The following is a 26,229-nucleotide window of genomic DNA, read 5'->3' as shown; positions in this document are numbered from 1 at the left end:
TTCCTGCTTTTACAATATTAATTAATAATTTTCTTTTATAAAGTGTTCAATAATTAAGATCACTAAGCTTGCTTTTCCTTTATTCTATTCTATTGTCAACTTTAATTCTTTATTCATACTTTTAAAGTTTCCTTGTTATAATTCATTCAAGTATATTTTTTTTTTAACCGGTAGAATTTGAGGAAACAAAAATTTAGATTGTGTCAAAAGAAAAAAAAAAAACTTAGATACTTTAAATTATTATGTTTTTATAAAATAACAAAAATATAGAAAAGTATGTTCAGATTGCCACCGAGTTCGAGATACAACTCGCCGGTGGCTGCTAGCGTCATCTTGTTGACCGAGTTAAATTAAGCTGGCATGCACGTTGTATATGATCAATTCTATTGATGATTTTCTCAAATTTAAAACTCTTATTACTCTTTTAAAATTGTAATCAACCATAAGACATGACAAATATTTAGACGTATTGATAATAATAAACTTAATAAGGTAGCCTTTTTGGTAAAGAAGAATCGGGTAGAGAGTGCTTTGTCAGTTTCACAACTTCCTTAAGATCTGTTTGATAGGCGGACTAGTCCAAATCCGCCTATCAAACGGAGCCTTAAGCATCAGATCATTTCCCTAACGACGAAATTGCGAGTACAAACTATATATAACTGCGAAATTTGCTTTTTCAGCAGATTGATTTATTAGACATAATTTGTATCTAGAGAGGCAAGAATAATCTAATGTACACAAAATATTCCAAACCGTGCAACGCAGTGGATTAGAGAAATGAAAAGTAAGAATACATCAGCAAAAGAAATTTCAGTTTAGTTTAATTTAATATGTGCAAAAGGGAAGAAACCTCAACTTGGAGTTTTGTTTTGATATATATTTTCTAAACATTCCTTGGCCCTGTGAACCTTTGATTGAAGGTAAAAGCTCCCGCTCTTGGCATTTTGCTCAAATAGATGGTTATATTTCTGCACATATTGGAAAAAGATTATCAGTAAACTCGAGTTATGTAGAAAGCAAACAAAAAGAAACAAAAGGATGCAATGCAACAAATCTCACTTTCACAATCTCCTCCCATGCAGTACCCTCAGTAACACCGAGGATCTGTCTGGCCTCTTGTTCTGTCATGGCTTTTCCTCGACGAACAGCATTCTGCACCGCCTCCCTGTGCGACACCGTTTTTGGAAGCATCTGCAAAAGCCGTGGAGGTTTTATGTTCAAATATGCCCACTATAAATGCTCACTTTAGCTAATCAGGCAGGGGGATGAAGTTAACAAGGATGTCAACATTCGGTAAGGATTATGTTCTTGTTATTGGTAGATAGGATCTCCATAACAGCTGGATCCATCCGTCGTGCCAAGGCTAGGGCGCTTTATGTTTATAACCTTAATTTCAAGGATATTGTGGAACTATGTGACAAAAGTAAGTTCAAACATGTAGGACAACATGTTTGGTTAAGGACTTATCTCGACTCTGAAGAACTAAGTTAACCTCTTGGCTAAATTTCACTCTAGTTGGGTGAGTGGCATGCTTTTTGAGATTATCCTAAATCAATTGTCCATAATATCATAGGCTTTTAAACAATAATGACAGCATAAACTAAAACTCTCAACAAAGTTATGAATGCATTTAAAAAATATTATAAAATGCCTTACTTTGAAGTGCCTGGCGGTATGCTTGAGCAAAAGCTCTAACCAATATACCAGAGCCCATCACAATTAGATTAGCCAATATCTTTCCAGCCTGCAGGAGAAGAGATACAAAGGTAAACATAAAAATCCAAAGTTTTTGTCTAAAGGCATTTGAAACTCAGTTCAAATCCGAGAGAGGGATAACTCATTACTGCCATCATAACTGTTCCAGTCCTAGGAATGTAGCCACCCTCATCAACTCAATTTTATTATTTTATCTACTCCGCTCATTACACCTAAACCAAAATCCTAAAGAACCACGATCACAGAAAAGTCCTATGAATATTTCAACAAAAAGTTTATAATAACAATTCACCTCTCTTCTCAATAGGTCAAAACGATGGCTCTTCTTCATAAAATTTACGATGAAATTCATAACTTTCATCTTCTCTAAACTATTCTCTTCACAAATACAATCAATCATCAATACCAATCACTTCCCCAGCTAAAAACCCCATCCCTAATGCACGTAAATGAACAACCAAACAAACAAAGGGATTCGAGAAACAACTGTGTCAATTACATAACACGAGCTTCTTCCACTAGCAAAAAATTTTACAAGCATGAGCTCACGACAATTAAACAATTTATAGAAAGAAACAAATTTGAATTGATCGAATATAGATAAAAGAAATCAATTGAATCACGAGACATACCATTTCTTCGTTTTGAACTTCCAAATTACAATTCGATAATCGAAAGATCAGCTGATTCCCGGCAGACGAAATAAATAAACGGAACGGGAAATTCCTCTCCGATCGTCTAAATATCTCGAATTTCGAACCTTCTAGAGCCTTGATGGAGACGCTATGAAAAATTTGTTATGTAAAAAACTGTTTTTTTTTTTTCTCAGAAATCTATTGTTGAAGAGGGGTGGCGGACAAGGAGCTACCAGAGACGAGACAACTACAATTAGGAAAAAGACTTCGTAGCTCAAATTTTACGGCCCAAGCCCATAAAAATAAGGCCCATTGAGAGTTATAATGGGCCTAAGCCCATTAAGTAACATTGATTTGCCTCCAAAAATAAAACGAGAAAACGTATATTTTCGTCCCTCACGTTTCACCTGTAACACATTTTCAATCTCTCACGTTTTTTCGTTAATTTAAAAAACTCTCACGTTTCTCGCTAGCGGTCATACATATCCCTCTACCGTTAACTTTACATGTGTAGCGTCTAGTCATCTATCGAACCAATATATTTGTGACGCATGTCATCGGATTCATAAAATTTTTGACATGTCATCGAAAAAATCCACATTTTTTTGCAAAATTTTGCGACGTGGCAAAAATTATGACATATCACTAACACGTGTCACAATTATAAGAGTCTGTTAGCTGACTAAGCATGAATTGACACCACAGAGCGCCACATAAATACCATTTAAGTGAAGTTAACGGCGGAAGAATATATATGACACGTAAAGATTTTAGGTTAACGAAAAAATGTGAGAACGTGAAAATGTGTTACAAGTGAAAAGTTAGGGTCAAAAATATACGGGTCTGTTCGTTTTCATCCTTACTCCAAGTTGTTTTGTTTTTTGTTTTTTTGTTTTTCAATGTTTTTCCATATTTAAAGGGTTACTCTAATTAGATTAAAATAATATTAAATTTTTTAATAATGGGCTCTTGTTTTTCGTAGTCATCATCGTCTTCTTCATCGTCCTCTCCATCTTCAACAAACAAGTTTATCAGCCTACAAACAGAAAAACAAAATTAGAAACATCATCAGAAAATCAGAACGCCTTCAAAAAATAATTCCAATTCATAAGTATTAAATATATAGGAGAATTTTCTAATAATCAATAAAACATCACTTAATAAAATTCCAAAAGAATTACAGCTCGAATCACACAAACAAATAATCAAGACTGCAACTTAATATCACAGATCTAAATCAGAAAGGACTAATTAGAGACTTACGGATTATTAACATATGCTTTTAGGAGATGCAAGTAAGAAAAACGCAGAAGTAATGAAAATTTGGGGAACAAATGAATTTCAAATTTTATCAATAACACACCAATCCAAAATGAACCTTTTTAATGTACAAACTCAAATTAAACATACCAGTAAACACAATTATACACCAAAAAAATATTAAAAAAGAAAGAATTTGAAAGAAAATTACATCGAGATTCTGCTGTTCAAGTTCAGCGGCGAGCAGCTCTGCTTCGATCTGGACAGTCATTGTTGACGATCTCTTCCTGTGCTGCCGTAAGATTTGGAGGACTTTGGACGTCGGAGACGGCGTTGGATAGTGAGAGGAAGAGAGACTGAGAAGAGCTGTCGGCAGCCTTCTTTATTGCAAAAACAAAAGTTTGACTAACTAACCATGGTAAGAAATAAAAAAATATTAATTAATCACAATTAATTACTTTAGTACTGTATACATGCTTCAAGCCGAACACAACTACTTTTTCGAGCATCAAAAAGCAAAATCAAGCAATACATGAGCCTCTAAACGAACGATACCTACGTTTTCTTAAAATAAAACCATTGTTATCGTTGACGGTGGCGCCACCAGATCACCACTCACACTTGTCGCATTAACTTCTCTCTCTCCGCCTTCTGTAATTGTATGATTGCAAGCTGATCGGTGTGATTAAGATTCCAATTCCTAAACTAATTAGCATTTAACAGCTGATCAAATTCATCATCATCGTTTACTTGATCGATTTTCTTTGGCGATGGAAGCTAATTAGCAATAATCAAAATAGCGAAGAAGTGAAGTAGAAGAAGAATTTGTCACCGATGGCGAATGTGTCCGTAGCTGCTGAGTGGCAGCTTCTCTACAATCGATACTATAGGAAACCGGAAATCTATCAAATGAGATGGAAGCACATTGACCTCAGCCGCAATAAGGTTGCCTGCGCTCCATTCGGCGGTCCGATCGCCGTCATCCGTGACGATTCGAAGATCGTTCAGCTTTACGCGGAGTCAGCTATTCGTAAGCTCCGGATTTTCAATTCCGCTGGCGTTTTGATTGCTGAAACTGTGTGGAAACACCCCGGTGGTAGACTCATCGGCATGTCTTGGTCAGATGAACAGACTTTAATATGTATTGTACAAGACGGGACCATATATCGCTACACTATCCACGCTGAGGTAGTGGAGCCAAATGTCCCTGTCAATATGGGGAAAGAGTGCTTCGAGCAGAACGTGGTGGAGTGTCTGTTTTGGGGGAACGGCGTCGTTTGCCTGACTGAGGCAGGGCAGTTGTTCTGTGTGCCGGACTTTAAGAATATTAGGAATGTTAAGAAATTGGCGGATCCGTGTCCTGCTGGTATCGGCAATGGTGGTGGCAGCGGAGTTGAAGATTTGGATTTATCATCGTCGGAAATCCTGCCCCATTGCATGGCAGTGATAGAGCCGCAGTATACAATGTCAGGAAACGTGGAGGTTCTGGTTGCTGTTGGGGATGGGCTTGTTACTGTTGATGAGGATGGACTGCAGCCATTGGGGTGCTGGCATGGTTCCTGGCCCTTTACAGAAGATGGTCGTGTCGCCCAATGGAAAATATCTCGCTTCCTTTACCCATGATGGTAGAATTGTAGTCACAAACTTGGATTTCTCTCAGGTTTTCATAGACCATGCATGTGAGGTTAGCTCTTTTTGATATTTTCTTTTTAAGTTTTAGTCTTGCTTATGCAGCATTTGATATGTTTTTGTGTTTGCATTTAGTCTGCTCTTCCTCCAGAACAGCTAGCGTGGTGTGCATTGGACACTGTACTAGTTTATTGGGATGAAATGCTACTGATGGTGGGGCCTAATGATGATCCTGTTCAGTATTTCTATGATGAGCCAATCATTCTGATTCCAGAGTGTGACGGTGTGAGGATATTGTCTAATACCAATATGGAGTTTCTGCACCGTGTTCCTGACTCCACTGTATCTATCTTTAAGATTGGAAGCACATCACCTGCAGCTTTATTGTATGATGCCTTAGATCATTTTGATAGGCGAAGTGCGAAGGTAGCCCTCTTACTTCAATCATGTTCTTCAATTATTATTTAGATCATTGCTTTAGTTTTCTTCATGTACCCCTCTATGTCCTCTACTATTGTTATTGATTTCTTTTTTGGGTCAACAGGCAGATGAGAATTTGAGATTAATACGCGGATCCCTGACTGAAGCTGTCGAAGCTTGTGTTGATGCTGCAAGCCATGAATATGACCTTTCACGTCAGCAGACACTGTTGAGAGCTGCAAGCTATGGCCAAGCTTTTTGTAGGTGCGTATTATTTGCTGGTATTCAGCTTTGTAGTATGTTATCAAAAGGTTCTCTCAGATGTATTTGAGTTCATTTTTTTCAGCCATTATGCTTTGGTTGACATGAAATTAAACTGTGAATACTATGGCAGGAGACTTTTTTCATATCATCATCATTATTATTATTGATGGTCAAATTATGAAGCATAAACTTTTGCATTAAATATCATTTTCATTTTTGCTGTATATGAAATTATATATAAAGGCAACCCGTTGCTCCCATTGAGAAGAGAAGAATAGAGAAAACTATTTGTTTTATTACATAGTAGCTTCCATCTTTTTCTTACAATGGTATTCTATGAAGAAAATATGTTCCATTAACTTAGCTTTCAAAACAATATATAACTTGACAATGATATTGGAGATGGATTTGAAATCATTGTATATTTAGCAGCAGGCTTTGAGCATGGAGTTTTTGGTTTGTAGAACTCACCTTTGTATTTCAGTAATATAGTATCATTCACTTAACATATGTGCCTCGTTTTATTGCTTTCATCTTCATATTTCCATAGCTAAATATTCCCATTTGGGGTACTTTGTCTTGATTTATACTTCTACTCTCTCAATGAAACCTTGAGTTGAATAACTGGTATTTTGTGATTTGAAGTTTGAGTAAACGCATATTTTTCTCTGATTTTGGTCTCCATAATGATATCCAGTTGGCTTTGGCAGCAATTTTGAACGTGATCGTATATTGGATGCGAGCAAAACTTTGCGTGTCTTAAATGCCGTTCGTGATCCGGAGATTGGCATTCCTCTTAGCGTTCAACAATTCAAGGTCTTTTAAGCTTTGTGATTTAGCTCCTTACTTTAATGATAAGCATGTTCTTTAATGTATTGACTGAATAAGCTTGTGACCCTCAGTTGCTTACAGCAGCTGTACTGATTGGTCGGTTGATCAATGCCCACTGCCACTTAGTTGCATTGCGAATCTCAGACTACCTTGGATTGAATCAAGTAAGTTTCTTGAGCTTAGTCTATAAGGGAAATGTTTTGCACCATATCTTTATGCTAATAAGAGGTGTTCTTTAATAATATAACCAGCTAGTACCCTTGAAAATCATCTTATATCATCATTACACTAAGTCTGAAGTAGTAGGCTTGAAAATCCATAAATGTGAATAGTTTTTTGTTTGATTATGCAGGAAGTTGTGATTATGCACTGGGCCTGTTCTAATATTACTTCTTCATTAACTATTCCTGATGCTACGCTCCTTGAGATCTTACTCGACAAGGTTTGTTGTTTCTCTCAATGTGGAATTACCTCAGGGTTCTATGTGTCAATACTCCAGTATCTTAATAAGACTACTGTGTCTCAGTTGAGATTATGCAGAGGTATATCTTATGCAGCAGTTGCTGCTCATGCGGATAAGAGTGGGCGGAGAAAGTTAGCTGCCATGCTTGTTGAACATGAACCACGTTCCTCTAAACAGGTAAACCACTTTTGGCTCAGAGGTCGTTTTTTTCTCGTGAAAAAGAAAATTACTTGATGGAAAATAGACGTTCTTACTATTTTGAGAAGACACCTTTACAATAATCTTTCTTATTGAAATGGTTGTATAGATGATGCATTATTATATTCTTTTTCTTCAGGTTCCTCTTTTGTTAAGCATAGGGGAGGAAGATACAGCATTGATGAAGGCAACTGAAAGTGGTGATACTGACCTTGTTTATCTAGTCATGTTTCATATTTGGCAAAAGGTGTTACTCTTGACATATTACAATACGTCATGTCCATTTGTCTACATAATTATAACCCCATGAAGCTTTTTTGTTTTTGTTTTGGATGCAGAGGCCACCTTTGGAGTTTTTTGGAACAATACAAGCCAGAGCACTGGCGCGTGATTTGTTTATAACTTATGCACGGTAAGAATATTGGTTCATGGAAACTTAGTAAGCTTGTTTGTTTTATGAAGCTATATGGATTTCAGTCCCATCACAGGTCTCATCAAATTGCATTGTTCTTTATGATCTTAACATGCTTTCTTTTTTGCTTCATATATGATCTTCAGTGAGATTTTGCTAGCGTAATGCCTGGCCAATAAGTGGTATTGAAAATTTACGATATGTTAAGTTGTAGCTCAAGTATTTAGTGCGTTGTGCCTGTTAAATACTTACTTAAGCCTTGTATGTACAGAAGAGAATCCCATCCTGTTGTTGAGAATGTGAAAGGCTGCTACACCTCTCATGATAATTTTGGATTTCAGGTGCTACAAACATGAGTTCCTGAAGGACTTCTTCCTGACAACTGGACAGCTTCAAGTAAGTTATTATTTTATTTTTTTGCACAATAGGTTAATTATTTACTTTAATTCATCACTCTCATTATTGCTTAATTTTTATACTATCATCAAGTATGACTCTGTGCATGCAAGCTGATGATTATAAATCATGAACAATCTGCTACCTTTTTGGACAGGTGGTAGTACCCTTAAGCTAGTTTTTTTTTTTTTCTTTTTCTTTCAACAAATGCTCTAGTTGCCTCAAACAAATGCTGTGGAAAAGCTAGATACAGTTTGCATTCCTCTGTTCCAAGATCTTTTGAATTTAATGCGATGATATTTGGTTTTTTAGGATGTGGCTTATCTGTTGTGGAAAGAATCCTGGGAACTAGCAAAGAATCCCATGGCAAGTAGAGGATCTCCACTTCATGGCCCTCGCATAAAACTATCGAGAAGTCCCATAGTCTATTTGCAGAGACCAAGGAGCACACTTTCGAGTCCAAGGCTGCAGAAGAGCATGCAAAATTATTGAGGTGAGAGTTCTGTATTTAACTTGATCTACACCTCTTGGCTTATTGGATGAATGAGTTGGAGTCCACTTTAGCTTTATGGATATGGTTATCAGAAGCTGATTAATTTAGTGACATTGTCAACATCCAAGCGCCACTCTGTCGTAAACATAAGAAGAAAGTGAATTTATTCAATGATCAAATGTTTCACATTCTGTTAGGTAAATAAAATCTGGGTGATGGCAATTGGCAAGTTTAGAAAGTTACTTGGATTCTAAAGTTATTGAGAGACCTTCCCATTTCACTAGTTTATAATAACTTAGGAGCCGGCTATATTTTAAAATATATACTTCCAATGCTAATTTGTCATATTTCATATTTAATGATTTCTTTGTCAAAGTAAAAGGTGGGAAAAACTTAACCTAAAAAAAAAGGTTGGAAAAACCTAAATCTTTTCCACTACTCCCACTATTTTTCCAATCTAGTGCCCACACCCTCCCCATATTGCTATACTAGCAGGACAAAGGTTTTGGGTAGCCTTTTATTTTGTCGGTATCAATTTGTTTGCCTCTTATGAGTTATGACCGTCTTTTTTCTTAACAGAATACAGCATGAGTTAGAAGTGGCTACGAAACAGCCCATTTTTGTTGATTCAAGCATCAGTGATACAATTCGTACATGTATTGTACTGGGAAATCATCGTGCTGCATTGAAAGTGAAAAATGAATTCAAGGTTCGTGCACTTCTTTAAAATTTTAACCGTCCTTGGGAACTGCTTGTTTTCACTTTTGGCCACGTTGTGATCAATTATCAACCTGTCACAGGTGTCTGAGAAGAGATGGTATTGGCTAAAAGTTTACGCCTTGGTTACAAAAAGAGATTGGGATGCTCTAGAAAAGTTTTCAAAGGAAAAGAGACCACCAATTGGTATAAGCATTTCTGTAACTTGATAAATAAGTAACTCAATAAGAGATTCTGCTTTTAGTGATCCTTATATGTTTTGTTCGATCGATTAGGTTACAAGCCATTTGTGGAGGCATGCATTGATGCTGACGAAAAAGGTGAAGCTTTAAAATATATTCCAAAACTTGCAGATCCCAGAGAAAAAGCTGAGGTAAGGAAAAACATGCAGTTCCGCATCGTCCTATTTTTACAGTTTTACCCCTCTTTGCGGTAACCCACTTCCTGACATTTGCAGGCATATGCTCGAATTGGAATGGCCAAAGAAGCTGCTGATGCTGCTTCCCAGGCAAAAGATGGCGAATTGCTTGGGAGGTTAAAATTGACTTTTGCCCAAAACGCTGGCGCATCGTCCATTTTCGATACTCTGAAAGATCGTTTGGGCGTCTCTTAGCTTTCTCTTCTTTGATTTTTCTTCAGACGCATCTTATTGATATGTACATTCTTATCGCTAGATGATTCGTGTGTACATTTGTGTCGATAATTTCATATATTATGATTTTTTGTAATGTCGATAATTTCATAAGATATTCATGGCACCAGCTTTTAAGCAATGCTATGAAATTTCAGTCGTTGCGAAAATCCAATGATGCTAAACCATAGAGAAGATGGTGATGGTGTAAGGTTTAATAATTTAGGGAGCATTTCAAAATTTCTTAACAACGTTTAGGACTTAAGTGTATATAATAATGTTCGCCTCGCCACGTTCTAGCTTTTTATTGGCTAACCTCTGTGACTGGATTTCACCGTAGCAGAAAATAACGGCGTTAAGGATGAGAGACCATATCGATTCATCTGGTAAATATTAGGGGGTTCCAAACTTATTAGAAATCAAGAGGGTTATAAACATCAAAGATTGATAAACACAATCAGAGAAACATTTCTTCGCTCGTCGTGTGTACATTTTCTTTTCTTCAACTTGGCTTCTGTCCGAATATCTTCAGGTCAGTTCAGAATTCTATAAGCTTCAACTTGATTTCCAGTTGTTAATTCTATGTCTTTTGATGAAATTTGAGATTATTTGCTGTTCATATCATATTAATGTTCATATCATATGAATCCATTTGAGATCCAAAAGGCTTTCGCCAAGTTTGTCGATTTTTGCTTTTCTTTTACTTATCAGTCTATGTAATTTGCTTCAGTATCAATGTTTCTGTTGAGGATATACTTATCTGGGTATTTTTTAAAGCTGCTTCTTTATTGCAAGTTTTTAACTTTACCGATTTTTCTGACATCCATGTATTTCAACTTGTCACATTGTGTTGATAGGTTCCCTTTTCACGACAATCGACATTTGATAATAAGTATCAAAGATGGTATATGAACTGACGGAGCAGAAAAGTGAGTATTTTTGTTTAGATTGTCTTTAATGAAAAATAATTTTTCTTTTCATTTATATGATTTTTCGTGGTTAGTATCACGAATGAGCCATGGTTTCTCACTAAAAAGAATTGAGAATTTAGATTACAAAGCAATTATATGCATTAGTTGAAGCATAGCTTAGATGTAGTTAAAGGACTTTGATATATGATAAAGATGAACAAATGGAAGGATTATGTGGTGGATTACCGCCAGTATTGAGCCCTATTTGAAATTGAAAACACGTCTCAGGAAACTGTTTTAGGATCTTAATGCTTGTGTCGTGTGTAGGAGTCAGCAGGAACTACAATGTTAGGGTTTTCTATTTGCTTCCTTGCTTCCTTTTACAACCTACTCGCAGTTTTGAATTTGTTGCTTAAAAAAGCCTGACAAATTGATTGAAGTATTAGGAATTATGATTTTCTCCTGTTCATGTAGAGTCCTGAATGGCTACCCAATAGTATCTTTCAAATCTTTCATCCAAGTTTTGCTGCATGTTCGCATAAGTGAAAGGCTGTCTTTACTGGTTTCTTACTTGTGAATGTTTGGGTTCTTTTTGCAGAGATCGGACTTGGTCTTATTGGCTTTGGGATATTTTTTACGTTTCTTGCTATACTTCTCTTCTTTGACAGGGGTTTACTTGCATTGGGGAATGTAAGGATCCTTTCGCATAACTTCTTATTACTATTATTGAAAGAAAAGAAAAAAAAAAATGAGATTTTGACCCTCTTTTCTTTTTTGGAATTAGGTACTTTGGTTAACTGGGGTAACCGTTTTGCTTGGTGTGCGTAGTATGTGGAATCTCTTTACAAACAGAGGAAACTACAAGGTATTAGCCTATGATGATTTTATGCTAAATCAGTCAGGGTGGTTCCAGGATTTTTCTCAATATTTTGTAAACTAAGGACCTTTGGAAAATAGGCTATTGTGCATTCCAAAAACTCCTTAAATGACATCAAGAGATGGAAGAAAAGGTTTATGTCCCTTAGTGTAGGATTGTTTCTTGTGATTGGTTTGCCTTTTGCCTTCATGGCTCTTCCCTTACCAGGATTGTTAAGGTTGGTCGGTCAAGTAAAAGTGTAAAACTTTCTTGAACAATTTCAAGTTATTGTTGGATAAACGCTTAGAAAAGATACTGTATCCTCAGAGAGCTTGAGATGACACTAAATTTATACTCAGGAATGTTTACAGATAGTTTATAATTTATTATTTACTATTATTTTGCAGGGTACCCTTTTATTTCTTCTAGGACTTTTTTTCTTATTTGTCCGGTGGCCTGTGATTGGCATTATCATGGAAACATTTGGTTGCTTTCTTCTCTTCGGGTTAGTTTCTGGCCTCATTTATGACTTTTGGTGCGTTAACTATGGTGGCTTCTAAATATTTTGCTGTATCTTTTCCATGCAGTGGATTTTGGCCGACCGTCAGGGTATTCCTGTGTCAGATTCCAGGTGTTGGATGGATTATACAATTTCTGTTATGGTAAGCATTTCATGCTGTCTATGTCATATATTGTCTGTCTGGTAAAGATTTATGTTTCCTTGATATCTTTGTAACTTATACATGATGTCTACTAAGAGTCGAGTTTTTACATACTCGTATATATCTTACCCTACAAATGAAGTCTATTTGATAATTTCGAGGGATTTCTGTTTCCTTTTGTGCATTCATCACATCATTACAGAAGCTTCTTTGTATCTTTATAAGCATACACGTCAAAGATACAAACATGAAACATCCACATATTTTTTTCTTTGTCACAGACAGATGTACAAAAACGGTTCCTTAAATTCTTGCTTTCATATAAAGTTGATTATGCTAACTTGGAACCAAACTTTCTCTTTCGAACTATATATGGCTTGCTTAATACAAATTTTGCCATCTAAGTTGACCAATTTCCATTCATTATGTTCAAATCTAGTGTCCACCCTGTCTTTTTCATCATGCATATATTCTTCAATAGTGCTGATCTTAAAAATCTGAATGCAGATTTGTGGTCATCTAATTTCTGTCAGACTGATGTACGATGTCAGCCTTTCCTAATTGTTCGTACGAGGGGATAAGGTCGGCATGATGTGGAATTTTCTGACCAGTCATCATGGTGCTGGCAAATGATAGAACTTTAATACGAGTATAATGTAGTTTGATAATGGATTTCTGAATAGTGATGTGAATTCTTTGAAATACTATCTTTTTTCATGGTCAATGCTAACTTAGTGGGAGATTGATTGTACTTCAAGGGTGCGGGACGACTATCCAGTGTTTGGCATGGATTAATATAGAATGGTGGACACTGTTTATTGGGACAAATATACCAGTTTCTGTCCCACCTAAAACCAACAATGAACAGAAACGCTAAAAAGAATTATTGACCAGCGTACCCTTGGTTATTTACAAAAATTACAGATCAATCAAAAAACCTCACGAAACTTCATCTCTTCGACCCGCCTTCCTCGTCGGCACCGCCTCTAAAATCCACTAGCTAGCCACGCCAAAAATCAAACCCAGTCCCCGTTCACCAGATTCTTCGAACGTTTGACGATGATGATCGCAAGTGACACGATTTTTTTTATATTTTCTCTTTAATTTTATCCAATATTTTCGGTTCAATATAATATTGGTTCAATTTCATTGAGTTGAACCGCCAACTCATAGTTTTTTTTTGAAAAAAAGACTTTTTTTCTTTTCTGAAGTTAAAAAAAGAAAAAGATTTCTGAGTTCTGACATAAATTTTTAAAAATAAAATGGACTACAATATAACTTAATAAAATATATAAGGATATAATGGTCATTGTATTTATGTCCAGTTCTGTCCTGTTCAGTCCCGTCCCACTTAAGAAACGCACCCTAATCCGGAATGAACAAATCCAATTATCAAAGCAAAGCTTGGATAGATATAAATTCAAAGTAAAGCTAAATGGCTTTTATGTAAACATTGAAAACAAACACAGAAACTTTATTGCATATGAACAAATTAAGGTGGATTGTAAACATATACCATTGATCCTCTAAAAGTATTGCATATGAACAAATGTGTATTGACGATTTATACAGACTAAATGACTAAAGAATTCATATCAAAATCCAATATTCAGAACCTTCCGTAAAGCTAACGAAATCAGGGTCAACAAGTAGGTAGCTTGACCTTCAATATAGCAGAAGAAATCTCATCAACAATGGAAAGAGAAGGATATCAGCTTCAACAGCAAGGAAATCTCAAGTTTACCAGGCAGAGATGATTTTTGTATCCGTTTTCTGGGCTTAAAAACAAGCTTTTTGATAGATCTCATAGTAGCACGTTCCTTCAGTGAACAATAGATGATATGTTTCACCACAATGACAGTTGATTTCGACAAGAGGCTCCCCATTTTTCTCTGTCACTTTCACTTCTTCAGTTTCTTGTCGAGGCTTCGGTTCACTGGCGGGTGCAGACTCCGGTATAGGTTCAGACTGAGGTTCCGGTTCCACTATAGGTTCAGGCTGAGGTTCCGGTTCCAATTCTGGTTCCTCCATGCCATCCTGCAAACATCATATGAATAAGTTAGCCATAAAAAATGCTTTTATAGCATTGTGAAATCAGAAAAGATGGATGTTGTTCAGAGAACCTAATAAGCAAAGTTCATTCCCTAGTTATATAACGAGCATTGTGAAAAAACGAAAACTTGGGCACAAACAATAAAAATCTGCTGCAAACAGTAGCTTTTATAACAAGGAAAGTTCAATTCAACCATTCATTCAAGCGAAACATCGGACGAAGTAGGAACAAATTAGCCATGAGGGGAAAAAGGAAGCTTTTATAACATTGTGAAAACCGAAAAGATGGATTCCGTTCAGAGAACCTAACCATACAGGGATTCTCACATTGTTGAAAAAAGGAAACTTGGGGACAAAGAATAAGGAATCTGCTGCAAACAGTTACTAATCCTATGAATCACATTATCAAAAGATCAAAGCAACTGAAATTTACTTCCACCATTCATCAAGTAACGTCAATTCTAAATCAAAACAGGGTAATTTGCAATGCATATCAGCATAACGGTTAACAGAACAGAGATAAGAGAGTCATATCAGCTGAGTGAGAAGATAAAGAAAAGGAAGAAATTTTCATTCCCTTCAGGTTTTAATAATCTCAGAAACCAATTGAGAAAGGAGAATCATACCTCAGTGACAGTTGGTGTGATGATGGCTCCTTGAGTGTTGAAATCTGTGTCTTTTTCATCTCGAGCAGTGATGATCATGGCTCCATCATCCTCTATTGAAACTTCATTACACAACTCACAGAGTTTTCTAATACAGTAACTGAACATCTTCAGCTTCAAGAAGTAACAAAATTTATGAGATTACATAACAACAAATGTCCTAAAGAAGCCATAATCCAAAAATACCAATTTGATCACAACAATATCAGAATCCCTAATACAGAAACATTTTTACATTTGCAAGAACGTAATAAACCCAGTCAAAGTGACGAATCATATGATATTTCGCAGAATCCCAAATTGATCATAGAATCACCACAAGATCACAATCCCTAATTACAGAATCATATGTTTGAAGAAGAAGAGTACCTTTTCATCTGGGCTTTCGTAGTTGCAGCTGGGAGACCGAGAGATAGACTTGGCCGGAGACGACGGAGATTGGACAATGGGGTCGGAGATACTTCTACGAAAAGGGGGTCGAGGTGGCAATTCGCAGGCTGGACATCCTCCTTTGGCGGCGGAAGAAGACGGAGGAGTTCCGGAATACGCATTCTCAACCGGAGACTGCGACGGCGGCCCAGGTAGAGGATCGGAAACACTCCGACACATAACAGCAGAAGAAGTTTCTTGAGGTTCAAGAAAGAGCATGGCCCTCTTTGACCTGGGTTCAGCACAAGAGTTGAATTCAGCCGGTGAACGGCGTTTCATAGGACTCGTCATGGCAGCGCCGCCGCCGCCGCCACAATGGGAGCAGCTTACTGGACGCGATGGTGGTGGGTTTGGGCTGGGATTGTGAATACAGAGAGATGAGAACTTGGTTATGGCGTCTTCGTCTTCTACCTCGAGAAAGTTTCGTTCTTGATTCATCTTTTTTGCTTTTTTCTGTTAACTCGAAAGAAAATGGCGACTGAACAATTTCTGCTCGTCACACTCAATATAAACTGCTTTATGCCACGTGTCAGGATCTGGTAATATCTGGCCCCACAAACTAGTTTTGTATGTTATTAATGTGTTTGTTTACGGATTAAATTGATCGATTTAAGAGTTGAGGGATTAAACTGTTAAAATCTAAAGTAGGGCAGAATTCGATGAGCTTCGGCAAAAAAATTTGCTGATTTCTGAATTCGCGCGCCACATAAATTCTTCTCTAGTTTGTAATTTAACAGTTTCATCCTTAAAGTCTGAATACGATCAAATGTAACCCACGTTAAGATTATTTACCCCCTTAAATCTGAATTCGGTCAATTAAAACCATAAAATCAATATTTAAGCAATTTCCTCCAATCAGAATATTGAATATATCTTTACTCTTGGGAAAATTCTGCCCAAAATTAGTAAATATACCACCCCGGTCTATTATTTGATCAAAATTAGTGCCATTTTTATGTATTGTTGTTGGTTAGAAAGGGACATAAAATTAATTTTTTCTGTTCTTCCACTGAAAAATATAGTTTAAATTTAATTCTTAAACTCTGAATCCGATCATTTTAGTCCATGATAAAGTGATAACAATTTCCTACTATAACAGTTTCCTTCCACCGGCTTTCCTAACAAGTTGCGTTCAAGAATCCGAACTTGTTAGATCAGAATCCGGTCTTCAACCTTGTAGCTTAGTTCTCAAGAATTCGAATTCGGTTTCCCCGCCTCTGAACTAAAAAAAATCTTCCACACTAACAAATTTTCAGGCAAGAATTTTTGGGGCTTCATATTAGAAAAACTTGCTCTGATATTTCTGAAGAACTTGTCGGGCTATGATCTGATAAGTTCTCTCGGTAGGATGAAAACTGTCCCAGAATACATATTTGGTAGCATCCTGACAAGAATATGGAGCTCTAAGAGAATTACAGAGAACGCTTACTTCGATATCTCCCGTACCACAACATCCTTTGGTTGCCACTTCAAATCCTAGGAATCAATCATCGACAAATAGAAATTTAAATAAATATGTATGCATAATTCTAGGAATTGATTGATATTCATCCTAGGAACTTTACTTACCGTAATGAGCGGGGTTTTGGATAATGGCAAGCAAAGAATAGTAGATATCGATGTAGACGAATTTGGAACCGGAAAAATGTCGATTTAGACGATCTATGACTGAGTAAAGCTTGGAATTGAATAAAACTGCAAATTTATTTTCTTTATCTGAACATCCTCTTTCTATGCTTCCATAAAGAGTTCTTTGTGATGGTACACATCCAATTGGAGGTGCACCTAATACCCCAATTTTCCTAGCTCCTAGTCCATAAAGCTCCTGAATAATTATTCAAATTAAATAAAAGAAAAAAAAAAAAATATATATATATATATGTAATGAGATAGTATCGACAAGGGACAGCCTCAAAATCCCGAACATAAATAATTTTCCAACAAAAGTTGTCGAGATTGATCAGAACTATAAAAAAAAGGTATAATTTACCTGTAAGAAAGTGTAGGCATAACTTGTTGTGAGATCGGTGTAGGAATTAACGTCGTAGTGAGAACTCCTAATAGGAGTGCCATAGTAGGTGTTAGAAATGTCATTACTTCCTACGACGACTACGAAAAAACCATTGGACAGAATGTTGGCAGCTTTCTCTTCCCCGGCGCCTGACTTTATCTTCGATATGTATTCCTTGAATAGGTCTAATTGACCCGACAGAGATATTGCAGGCTGATTTGTATGTAATTTAACAACATAAGTAATTTATTTATTGACAGCATATAAATCGAATACATCAGCTGAGAAAATGAAGCTAAAGAAATGGTCAACAGTGAACTCTAAGGAAAATCAAGATTAGCCTACAATTCGGGGAGCAATTAACAAGCATACAAGTCGGGAAGTGATAAACAAAACTACAATTCGGGAAACTATTAATAAGGCTACAAGCGGGATACTCTAAATAAGGCTACAACTCGGGATATCATTAACAGGGCTACAAGTCCGGATGTTTTGAACAAGGCTACAATCGGAAAAAAAGTTAACAAGGTTACAACTAGGGAAATTTTTAACAAGGATACAAGTCGGGATAATTTTAACAAGAGTACAAGTCGGGATATTATGAACCATTCTACAACTCGGGAAACTACTAGTGGGGATGTTCTAACAAGGCTATAAGTCGTGAAACATAACAATCTTAAAACTTTACTAAGCTACTACTCGGCCCAAAGAGTTTTCTAAAAGCAATCGTTTGATTAATTCTATTACTTGGTCCCTATATATTACTGAATCTGAGTTAAAAATCGTATTGAATTGGCAAGCATTGCATACCGCGAATTCAGAAGTGATAGGATCATAACCAGCTCCTCCTGAAGCAAAACTTACACCAGTAAGGAGGTCTCCCATTTTCAGGCTAGGATCTAGATATGGCGGAATCAACTCCTTAATGCCATATGTTTCAGCTGAAATCAAACTTAAATGAGATTTCAAAAAGGATATATACAATAGAATATCGGTAAAATAATACTCGATAAATTAATAATCTAGCTAATAAAACTAATAAATTCATTCGATAAGAAAAATAAGTTTTCCATATAAACGTTTATCAATGAACTAAGAAACTTTTGTAATTAATAAATTTTATAAAATCCAATAAGTTCCCCTCGATATTAATTTAACAAGGTTAAACGTTCCGGTAGCTAGGATTCCAATTCCTAATGAAAAAAATAACAAAATGTGACGCACCTATGAAATCCGGAGCGATCTTTCCATTACAGAATCTTCCTGTCGGTTTTGCTCCGGCGAAGTCTCTTCCATACGGAGGGAAATTGCACTTGGCGATAGTCTTTAGATTATTGTTGTTTCCAGGATCCACGATGGAATCTCCGAACACGATGATTGCCGGAAATGTTACATTCCTAGACTCACTACTACTCACAAGAACTAGAAGAAGTTGTAGTAATGTAGCAAAACAAAAGACCATTGTTGTTTCATATAATAAGAAACTCATACTTTAAGCTTTTATATGTTCAGACAGTGACTGATCGATCTAAATTAAAGTGAGAGAAACTGGGAGTGAGGGAAAGATGCAGGAAATCCTGTCATCTGAATATTTATTTTTCGACAAGATTTTATAACTTCTGGATTTTGTCAGCTAATTTTATATTCTCTACTATTAAGTAGTTAGTAGTTGCACAAATTTATGCTTCTGTCGACTTGTATTTATTTTTCGGCATGTACAGTTGCTAGCACCATATAGTAATATTTCTTTCTTTTTTTCCTATCTGTCATTCAATATATAGATTTTAGATTTTTAAAGAAAATGTAAATGTTATATTATTTAAAATTTACCTAGGAATATCAGTATGTAGTAGTATTTTGAAACAAAGGCTTTATGAGTGCGACGAATCTTGTCATAAAATGTAGCCCATTATATACATTTAATTTTTTTTCCTAGCCTTATTTTATTAGTATTTATGTGAAAAGAAAAAATATAATCCTCGCTATAATTTTCTCCGACTTATACATATATCCATGAACAATTTTCTTCGAACGTAGATCCATCCCTGCACGAGAGCGAGACCATAGATTTTATTTAAAGGTCCACAGAATTATGCAAAGGAAATAGACTAGCCAGATAAACAAACCAACTATTAATCATCTTGGCATTGAGTAGCTAGATAAGATTCAGACTAGTTGGGAGAAAATTTAATTTGAACTGCCAAATAATGATGGATGGAGAAGTTGGACCAACAAAGATTGGGTTAAAGATTGGAATTTGAGTTGAGTTTTCCATATGCCAAATAATATGCTATATATAGACATTCTTCTTCATACTGCAAAAATTGAACCTTCATTTTCACTATCACATTTTGTTTTTTATGGTAGTCACCCTAAATATAAAGAACAAAATAAATACGACGTGATATCTAACTTTTTTTTTTTTAATCTTTTGGAATATCCACATAGTCGAAGATCATGAAACTAATATCTCGTTCCAATTGTCATCACACGAAACACAGAGAACGTCTATGATATCTAACTATTTATAGGTATGATTTTCACGCAGGGAACGTCTATATCTAACTATTTATAGGTATGATTTTCTGACTCATTTTACCCTAAATTCATCTAACTCGTCCTTATAAAATACACATATACCCTCATTCTGAATACATATCATTAATTTGAGTTGTAAAGTGAGGGTATATTAGTCAATTCTATGGAATGAGTCCAAAGAGTCTGAGGATAAAGGAGTTCCTTTATCAGAGCCGAACTATTCAAGGCTTTATTAAAAGCCAACAACAACATTACTTTGCGTAATAATGAAAAACATGTGCCCATTTAAACATGTGTCCACGTTGGTTTGTACTTCCATCCCGTGTATTAAATTTACGCCAATGCTTCCATTATTTTACAGATTAAAATGACATGATTGACCCTTCTCATAACAATTCAGGTCAACTACTATGAGAAATGAGTAAACTGATTCAGTTGGTCCTCAAACATTTTCTCCTCAAATCAGACTTTCATGTGCTGTAACACATGTAAGAAGTTGTCGTCGACTCGTCGCTGCCACTTTCAACGATCTCCCATATAAAGTAACGGATCATTCTCGGGGGTCGTCGACTCGTCGTTCCATTCCTCAATTGGTCTCCATGAAAGGAAGATGAAGAAGACTCATCCACACGACACGACCCGACCACACCCCTTTCTTTAATTAATGTTGCAGTTAAGGCAAAATAAAGGTGAGAGGGTTCACATGCAAAAATAACAAAATGTTATGGTTCAACATTAAACACAGTTACAAAAGACATAAAATGGTCAAACTTACCCTTTAAGGATATGATTGTCATTTCCTTTCCTGCCAGTGTACATGGTGAACAAAATTCACGAAGACCAACCAACCACGCGTCCCAAATCTACGAGGATTTACTTTAGCTGCTGTTCATTATGTGTGGAATATACAGTTCTTCGAGTTAAAACTGACACGTGTGCTGTTGTAAAATCTTAACAAGCGGAAGCGGCGACGGGCGTGGAGGGAGAGATAGGTGAGGGGTAAAGAAGGAAGTTGGAAAATGAAAAAGGCCGAAGTATACTTTTGGTCCCCATCAACAAAAATATTGATCTCTATGGCCCCCTTCATAATTTTTAATCCGTAAACACCCCCCATCTTTGGCCGTTTAGATCTAAAAGGCCCCTGATCCTAAACGCCGTTAGTTAACTACATGGCATTTCGTTAACGCCAATTTCGTTCCCTTCATATTTTTCTTATTTTTATAATGATCGTCGTTTTTGGTCTTTTTTACCAACTTCTCAACACTTTCCAACTCCGACCACCACTGTCCGTCTTCTCCGCTGGCCCAACTCAACTCAACAACCGTCAGCCACCATCTCTCACACTCAACTCCGCCATTGTTATTTAGCTTCACGTTATTTTTTGGATCAACGGACTGAAAATAGTAGAATTCAACCAACAATATCTAGTGCATTACCATGGTCAAAGTGAGTCAATATCAATGAAAATTGATTCACTAGTATGACTGTATGTACAACAACAAAGTATATCTCTTTTCCTTTACCAATGTAAACGAAAACTAGCAGCTTGCATTAGAGGATGAGCGAAATATGCACCTAAAGTCAATACCGTGATCGTCAAATATGGCAATCGTAAAAATTCCTTGTAGTAGTCTTTAGGCAACTTTTGACGACCATCGAGAATGGCTGCAAATGGGATAACACTAGTACGCCTCTTGACGACTTCAAAATTTTCACCATATCGTATAGCCAATCTCCTGTCTCCGTGCCAAACACCAAATAGATGATGGCCTATCAGGCCAATGGAGGCAGCCACAGTTACTGAGTTTCCAATCCACAGAGTATGAGCCAAGCACCACATAACCTGCCCAACCATCTGGTAACAAAATTCAAGATTTAATCGTCATGATATGTGGCATCACGATATGGGGTTTTCGTAGAATTAAGAAAGGTAATCATTATAAATATTAATGACTAAAACGTGCTTACAATTAATGATTCATGATCTACTTTTCACTATGATATGGTATAAAACGGAAAATTTGTGAAAATTATTCTTGAAATTTGGATGTGACAATTATTTATAGACCTTATAAAATGGAACATGTGTCATGGACTGAAGGAGTATGTGTATATATATACCTGTGGGTGCCTGGTAATCCTGATAATCCCAGTTTCCCAAAGATGCATCTTAGGTTTGTCGACAGCGGCAACCTCGAGCAGATTAAAGGTGGATGGATAAAGGAAAAAGAAAGAGATAAAATTAGAAATCCACACAAGTTCATGGAGTCCAGTAACGCCTTGAAGTTGCCAAAGCTGAACTCCGTCATATCTGTGGTTGATGAAGTATACCTGTTTGTTTGTAACCACAAAACCTAGGGATTAATTCAGGAACAACAATTGTCACATTTCGCACAAAATGAACACTTTCAGGTTAGTTAAACAACTCACAACGGTGCTAACTGCCAGTGGAAGAGACAATCCAGCGAACAAAACACGAAATGCACGTTCGCCGATCAATTTCTCGCCAGTATCTCGGAGACTCGCCAAACCACTATGTACCGTGGCAAAAATAAGAATCAGCATCAGCATCACTACCTGCAAAAACCAAGCAATTATATATACGTTTCTGTTCTTAAAAGCAACCACATTTATGCTTCTATTACAACATAAGGTGAAAAAACGCTCATATCAATGATTTTACAATTCCGATCGGAAGTAAAAATGTTTTATAAAGTACAACCTCTGAATGAATCTAAAAAGGCAAAACGTCATCTATTTAAAGACAGAGGGAGTTATTAACTTTACAAAGAGGGCTATCTCAACAAGCTAACTTGAGCAATAAAAATTCAAAATTTCCAATTCAGCAGCTCAACAGACAAATTTCCATAGCTGTTAAAACTAATTATGATGAAAGCAGAAAGCTTACTTCGTGGCTCTCCGTTAGGTTTGAAATCGAATCAACAAACAATTTCCCAAACCCAGATGAATTATCAATCCAAGCAACATCAAGCGCGAACAAAACAACACCCAAAATTACACTGAAATAGACCCATGAAGATATCTTCTGAAGACCCAAATCAAAAATTGCAGCTTCCTCTCCGACAAGACCCACTTCATCCTCCCGAACCGTGTTTTCCTCAACATCTCTAATCGAAGTTCGAGACACGAACTGGGTTTTACGGGAATTGAACAGAAAACCGAGAAATTTTGAATTTGAACTCGAAAACTTTGGATTAGACGATATGGGTCTTTGTTTGAGTGTAGAAGAAGCTAGGATTTTGATAGATGGTCGTGTTTGCTTCCTATAATTGTTATTATTACAGGGAGGAAGAGACTGGAAAGGAGAAACTGGGTTAGAGAGAAGAAGACTAGACATGGTTTTTTTTGTTGTTGGGAATTTTGGATTGAGGTTTTTGGGCGATTGAATTGAAGGAATAGTTAGTTTAGTTAGTTAAATGATAAAAGTTTGTATTGATTTTGTGTTTCGAACATGTTCGAAATATTTTAAAAAATATATTTTATTTTTTAATTTTAATGAAAAATATGTATTTTAAAGATATTTGAAAAAAAATTCGAACATATTCTAAATATAAAATAAATGTATTTTTAAGTTTTCATTTGTTTGATAGTGGGTGAAGAAGAGGAGGAATTTTGCAGCATTTTGATGCTTTTTCTCTCATCACTTGTGTTGGCCCAGTTGTGGTTTGCTTTTTGTTTTTGTCTGCTGATTAAGACATTGGACGTTAACTGACACGTCGGAAATTTGACGGTCATTTAACGTTAAGGACCTAAATGCCGGACGAAACTAAGTTTAAGGATTCACTGAACGATAGTGTAGTTTAGGGAGCCTATTGAATGCCTATGAAAAGTTAGAGGACCAAAGATGCATGATCCACATAATCTAACCTCATTTTTCATTGGAGCGAGAGAATGTTTTATCGATCCGCCTCAAATATTAGGTAATAAAATTTATAAATATTAAAATATTTAAAATATTTATTTTGAAAAAAATGATTTGTTGATCGAAAAATAACTTGTATGTTTTTTTAATTATTAGATTTCTCATGTTATAATTTTTTTATGTTAATTAAGTGAATTAAATAAAGAATATGTATGAAATAATTAGATAAAATATGTATTAATTTTATGAAACTATATTTAAATAGATCAAAATTAAATTTTATTATGCGGCATTTAATATGGACCGTATGGATTATTCTTTTTCTAAATTTTAAATTATGGATTTTTTTTCTAAATACCAAATTATGAAATCTCAATGCTAATTATTCTCTTTCAATCCCCAATAAAACACTCAAAACCCCTCATCAATATACATTCGTGATTGGTCAAAAGTCACTTGGCTTTCACTCTATACAACGTACATTAGCCATTTGTAGATATCATATGGAGGAGTGCATGCCAAGATTTATCAAAAAAGAAATATTATGTCATCAAGAAGACATGAGAATAACCAAGGCGCGATTTGGCTTTAAGGGATTATGCGTGTGGAGTTTCATCAATAAGGATTTTTAAATCGATTATCTATAGATATGGGAGGACTATCCATCATGTTATTGAAAACTAACGAGTAATAAATAATAATAAAAAGAAAATGAGAATGATGATGAGATCAAGAGACCGATGGCTAGCTAGCTTAGTGAACAAATTAAAAAAAAAATGCAAGTAAGCTAGAGCCCACATTGAGAGTAACTCATTATAGCAAAGCAAATTAATTAATTATAGTACTAATAATCAAAATGATAATAATTACAGATATTAATTGCTAATAAGTACTAGTTTGTTATTAACTAATAATAATAAAAGCAAAGAAATTAGGTTGAACTGCACTGTTTAGCATTCCAACCACTCCATTTCTCAACCCACTTCATGATAATACATCTCCCTCTTGCTTTTTTGTGTACCAAACGTAAACATGAATCTGTACAATTTTGTTCATGAAAATGATTATTGTGTTCTAATTATTCTAAGCTTCAATAGAAAGTCAACAGCAATAATATTTATTATATATAATAAAACCACATACAAATATTTCTATCTAGCTATGAGAGTAGTGTATATATAGGATTGTTGTTAATAGGTTACTGTTATAACTTATATCAATAATAATAATGGAGAGGTTTGTTAATGTTCTTCCTTTCTCATTTGGATGTGCCTCTCAATCAAGTGTGGAAGTCGTCGACGCCTCGTCTGATCGTCATCCTCCGACCAAGATCAAATCGACCGAAACAAAACATTCCAGCACAAGTATGCTATGTTCTCTCTCTCTGATCATTGATATTTTAGAGTTCGGACTTATTTGGTTTTGTCAAATTTGCTAAAAAGTGCACGTATTAAGATACAAAAGAAGTATGTAATATACATATATGACCACTGGTTTGATATGTGAATTTGCAAGGTAGAGAAGAAGGGGAAGAAGTGAAAATGAAGAAGACTATGAGGTTTCCCAATATAAGTGGAGGCATACAAAGACTACTAAGGAGCATTAAAAGTATTTCTCACATATTTGGTAAGCTCTAAATTAATAGATTATTGTATTTTATGTCCATGTTAGATAGCAATCACGATCGAGAAAGATACCACTCCTCTTTCAAATCCAAGATTTATACTCATGTTGGATCGTTATGTTAAAGAAATATGTCCCAATAGCACAAGAGGGATATATAAATCTCGGATCCGAAAGAGGAGGGGTATGTTTATCGTGAACGTTATCTAAGAGAAACATAAAGTATGATTTTCTCAGTACATATTTGTTACTATTATGTTAGAAAAACTTAGCTTTTTTATGTTATTTGAGCTTCTTAATTTGATATATGTAGTGCATGTTTTTTTCAGTTTACGAGGAAAATGATGTGAGGGATGAAGAAGAAGAAGAAGTAGAGATGGAAATAGGATTTCCAACGGACGTGAAGCACGTAACACACATAGGACTTGACGGAACAACGACGACGATTAATGATAATTTTGTAAAAGGTTGGGATGATAACTTAAATCTCCAGAAATAATGTCAATACCTTCTTTTTCTTTAAAGCAATTTGAG

At 35.7% G+C, this 26,229-nt stretch overlaps 6 protein-coding genes across 6 annotated transcripts; 3 read left to right on the top strand and 3 right to left on the bottom strand.

The window, feature by feature from the left end:
* Positions 1-851: 851 nt before the first annotated feature.
* On the bottom strand, positions 852-1,714 carry LOC139882800 (mitochondrial import inner membrane translocase subunit PAM16 like 2-like). The gene is given in 4 exon segments (XM_071867070.1): positions 852-968; positions 1,060-1,167; positions 1,169-1,191; positions 1,657-1,714. Coding segments are annotated over 4 exon segments (306 nt in total).
* A 2,731-nt stretch (positions 1,715-4,445) lies between these two features.
* Positions 4,446-10,047, top strand: LOC139882786 (protein VACUOLELESS1-like). The gene is given in 17 exon segments (XM_071867060.1): positions 4,446-5,153; positions 5,155-5,295; positions 5,376-5,666; positions 5,785-5,924; positions 6,635-6,740; positions 6,827-6,919; positions 7,108-7,197; positions 7,282-7,395; positions 7,556-7,663; positions 7,755-7,828; positions 8,170-8,224; positions 8,537-8,627; positions 8,630-8,717; positions 9,297-9,426; positions 9,518-9,620; positions 9,710-9,807; positions 9,892-10,047. Coding segments are annotated over 17 exon segments (2,586 nt in total).
* A 919-nt stretch (positions 10,048-10,966) lies between these two features.
* On the top strand, positions 10,967-12,498 carry LOC139882799 (vesicle transport protein GOT1). The gene is made up of 5 exons (XM_071867069.1): positions 10,967-10,994; positions 11,575-11,666; positions 11,761-11,841; positions 12,240-12,337; positions 12,420-12,498. Exons 1-5 carry the CDS (start codon positions 10,967-10,969, stop codon positions 12,496-12,498), a joined length of 378 nt encoding a protein of 125 aa, XP_071723170.1.
* Positions 12,499-16,919: 4,421 nt separating this feature from the next.
* On the bottom strand, positions 16,920-19,113 carry LOC139882797 (GDSL esterase/lipase EXL3-like). Its single transcript, XM_071867068.1, has 5 exons — positions 18,876-19,113; positions 18,462-18,592; positions 17,631-17,864; positions 17,210-17,465; positions 16,920-17,116 (listed from the first exon to the last, which is right to left on the bottom strand). Exons 1-5 carry the CDS (start codon positions 19,111-19,113, stop codon positions 16,920-16,922), a joined length of 1,056 nt encoding a protein of 351 aa, XP_071723169.1.
* Positions 19,114-21,708: 2,595 nt separating this feature from the next.
* On the bottom strand, positions 21,709-23,547 carry LOC139882796 (15-cis-zeta-carotene isomerase, chloroplastic-like). The gene is made up of 4 exons (XM_071867067.1): positions 23,098-23,547; positions 22,620-22,766; positions 22,311-22,520; positions 21,709-22,044 (listed from the first exon to the last, which is right to left on the bottom strand). The coding sequence occupies exons 1-4, from the start codon at positions 23,545-23,547 to the stop codon at positions 21,709-21,711; spliced, it is 1,143 nt and encodes a 380-aa protein (XP_071723168.1).
* Positions 23,548-25,300: 1,753 nt separating this feature from the next.
* On the top strand, positions 25,301-26,194 carry LOC139882795 (CRIB domain-containing protein RIC4-like). The gene is made up of 3 exons (XM_071867066.1): positions 25,301-25,436; positions 25,588-25,698; positions 26,025-26,194. Exons 1-3 carry the CDS (start codon positions 25,301-25,303, stop codon positions 26,192-26,194), a joined length of 417 nt encoding a protein of 138 aa, XP_071723167.1.
* The last annotated feature ends 35 nt before the right edge of the window (positions 26,195-26,229 follow it).

Source organism: Rutidosis leptorrhynchoides, unplaced genomic scaffold, assembly GCF_046630445.1.
Source record: "Rutidosis leptorrhynchoides isolate AG116_Rl617_1_P2 unplaced genomic scaffold, CSIRO_AGI_Rlap_v1 contig31, whole genome shotgun sequence".
Classification (NCBI taxonomy): domain Eukaryota; kingdom Viridiplantae; phylum Streptophyta; class Magnoliopsida; order Asterales; family Asteraceae; genus Rutidosis; species Rutidosis leptorrhynchoides.
Note: the sequence above shows the minus strand (reverse complement) of the source record. Positions and strands in the feature narration are given on the sequence as shown.

What these genes read in the sequence shown, in the direction of transcription:
- LOC139882795 (XM_071867066.1), top strand. Translation starts at nt 25,301, where the DNA reads ATGGAGAGGTTTGTTAATGTTCTTCCTTTCTCATTTGGATGTGCCTCT. An exon ending in AACAAAACATTCCAGCACAA is followed by an intron (nt 25,437 to 25,587) that starts GTATGCTATGTT and finishes TGAATTTGCAAG; the next exon opens with GTAGAGAAGAAGGGGAAGAA. An exon ending in AAGTATTTCTCACATATTTG is followed by an intron (nt 25,699 to 26,024) that starts GTAAGCTCTAAA and finishes TGTTTTTTTCAG; the next exon opens with TTTACGAGGAAAATGATGTG.
- LOC139882799 (XM_071867069.1), top strand. Translation starts at nt 10,967, where the DNA reads ATGGTATATGAACTGACGGAGCAGAAAA. An exon ending in CAAACAGAGGAAACTACAAG is followed by an intron (nt 11,842 to 12,239) that starts GTATTAGCCTAT and finishes ATTATTTTGCAG; the next exon opens with GGTACCCTTTTATTTCTTCT. An exon ending in GGTTGCTTTCTTCTCTTCGG is followed by an intron (nt 12,338 to 12,419) that starts GTTAGTTTCTGG and finishes TTTTCCATGCAG; the next exon opens with TGGATTTTGGCCGACCGTCA.
- LOC139882796 (XM_071867067.1), bottom strand. Translation starts at nt 23,547, where the DNA reads ATGTCTAGTCTTCTTCTCTCTAACCCAGTTTCTCCTTTCCAGTCTCTT. An exon ending in ACCTAACGGAGAGCCACGAA is followed by an intron (nt 22,767 to 23,097) that starts GTAAGCTTTCTG and finishes TGGTTTTTGCAG; the next exon opens with GTAGTGATGCTGATGCTGAT. An exon ending in GGATTACCAGGCACCCACAG is followed by an intron (nt 22,045 to 22,310) that starts GTATATATATAC and finishes TTTTGTTACCAG; the next exon opens with ATGGTTGGGCAGGTTATGTG.
- LOC139882797 (XM_071867068.1), bottom strand. Translation starts at nt 19,113, where the DNA reads ATGGTCTTTTGTTTTGCTACATTACTACAACTTCTTCTAGTTCTTGTG. An exon ending in GATCGCTCCGGATTTCATAG is followed by an intron (nt 18,593 to 18,875) that starts GTGCGTCACATT and finishes GTTTGATTTCAG; the next exon opens with CTGAAACATATGGCATTAAG. An exon ending in CCAAAACCCCGCTCATTACG is followed by an intron (nt 17,117 to 17,209) that starts GTAAGTAAAGTT and finishes ATTGATTCCTAG; the next exon opens with GATTTGAAGTGGCAACCAAA.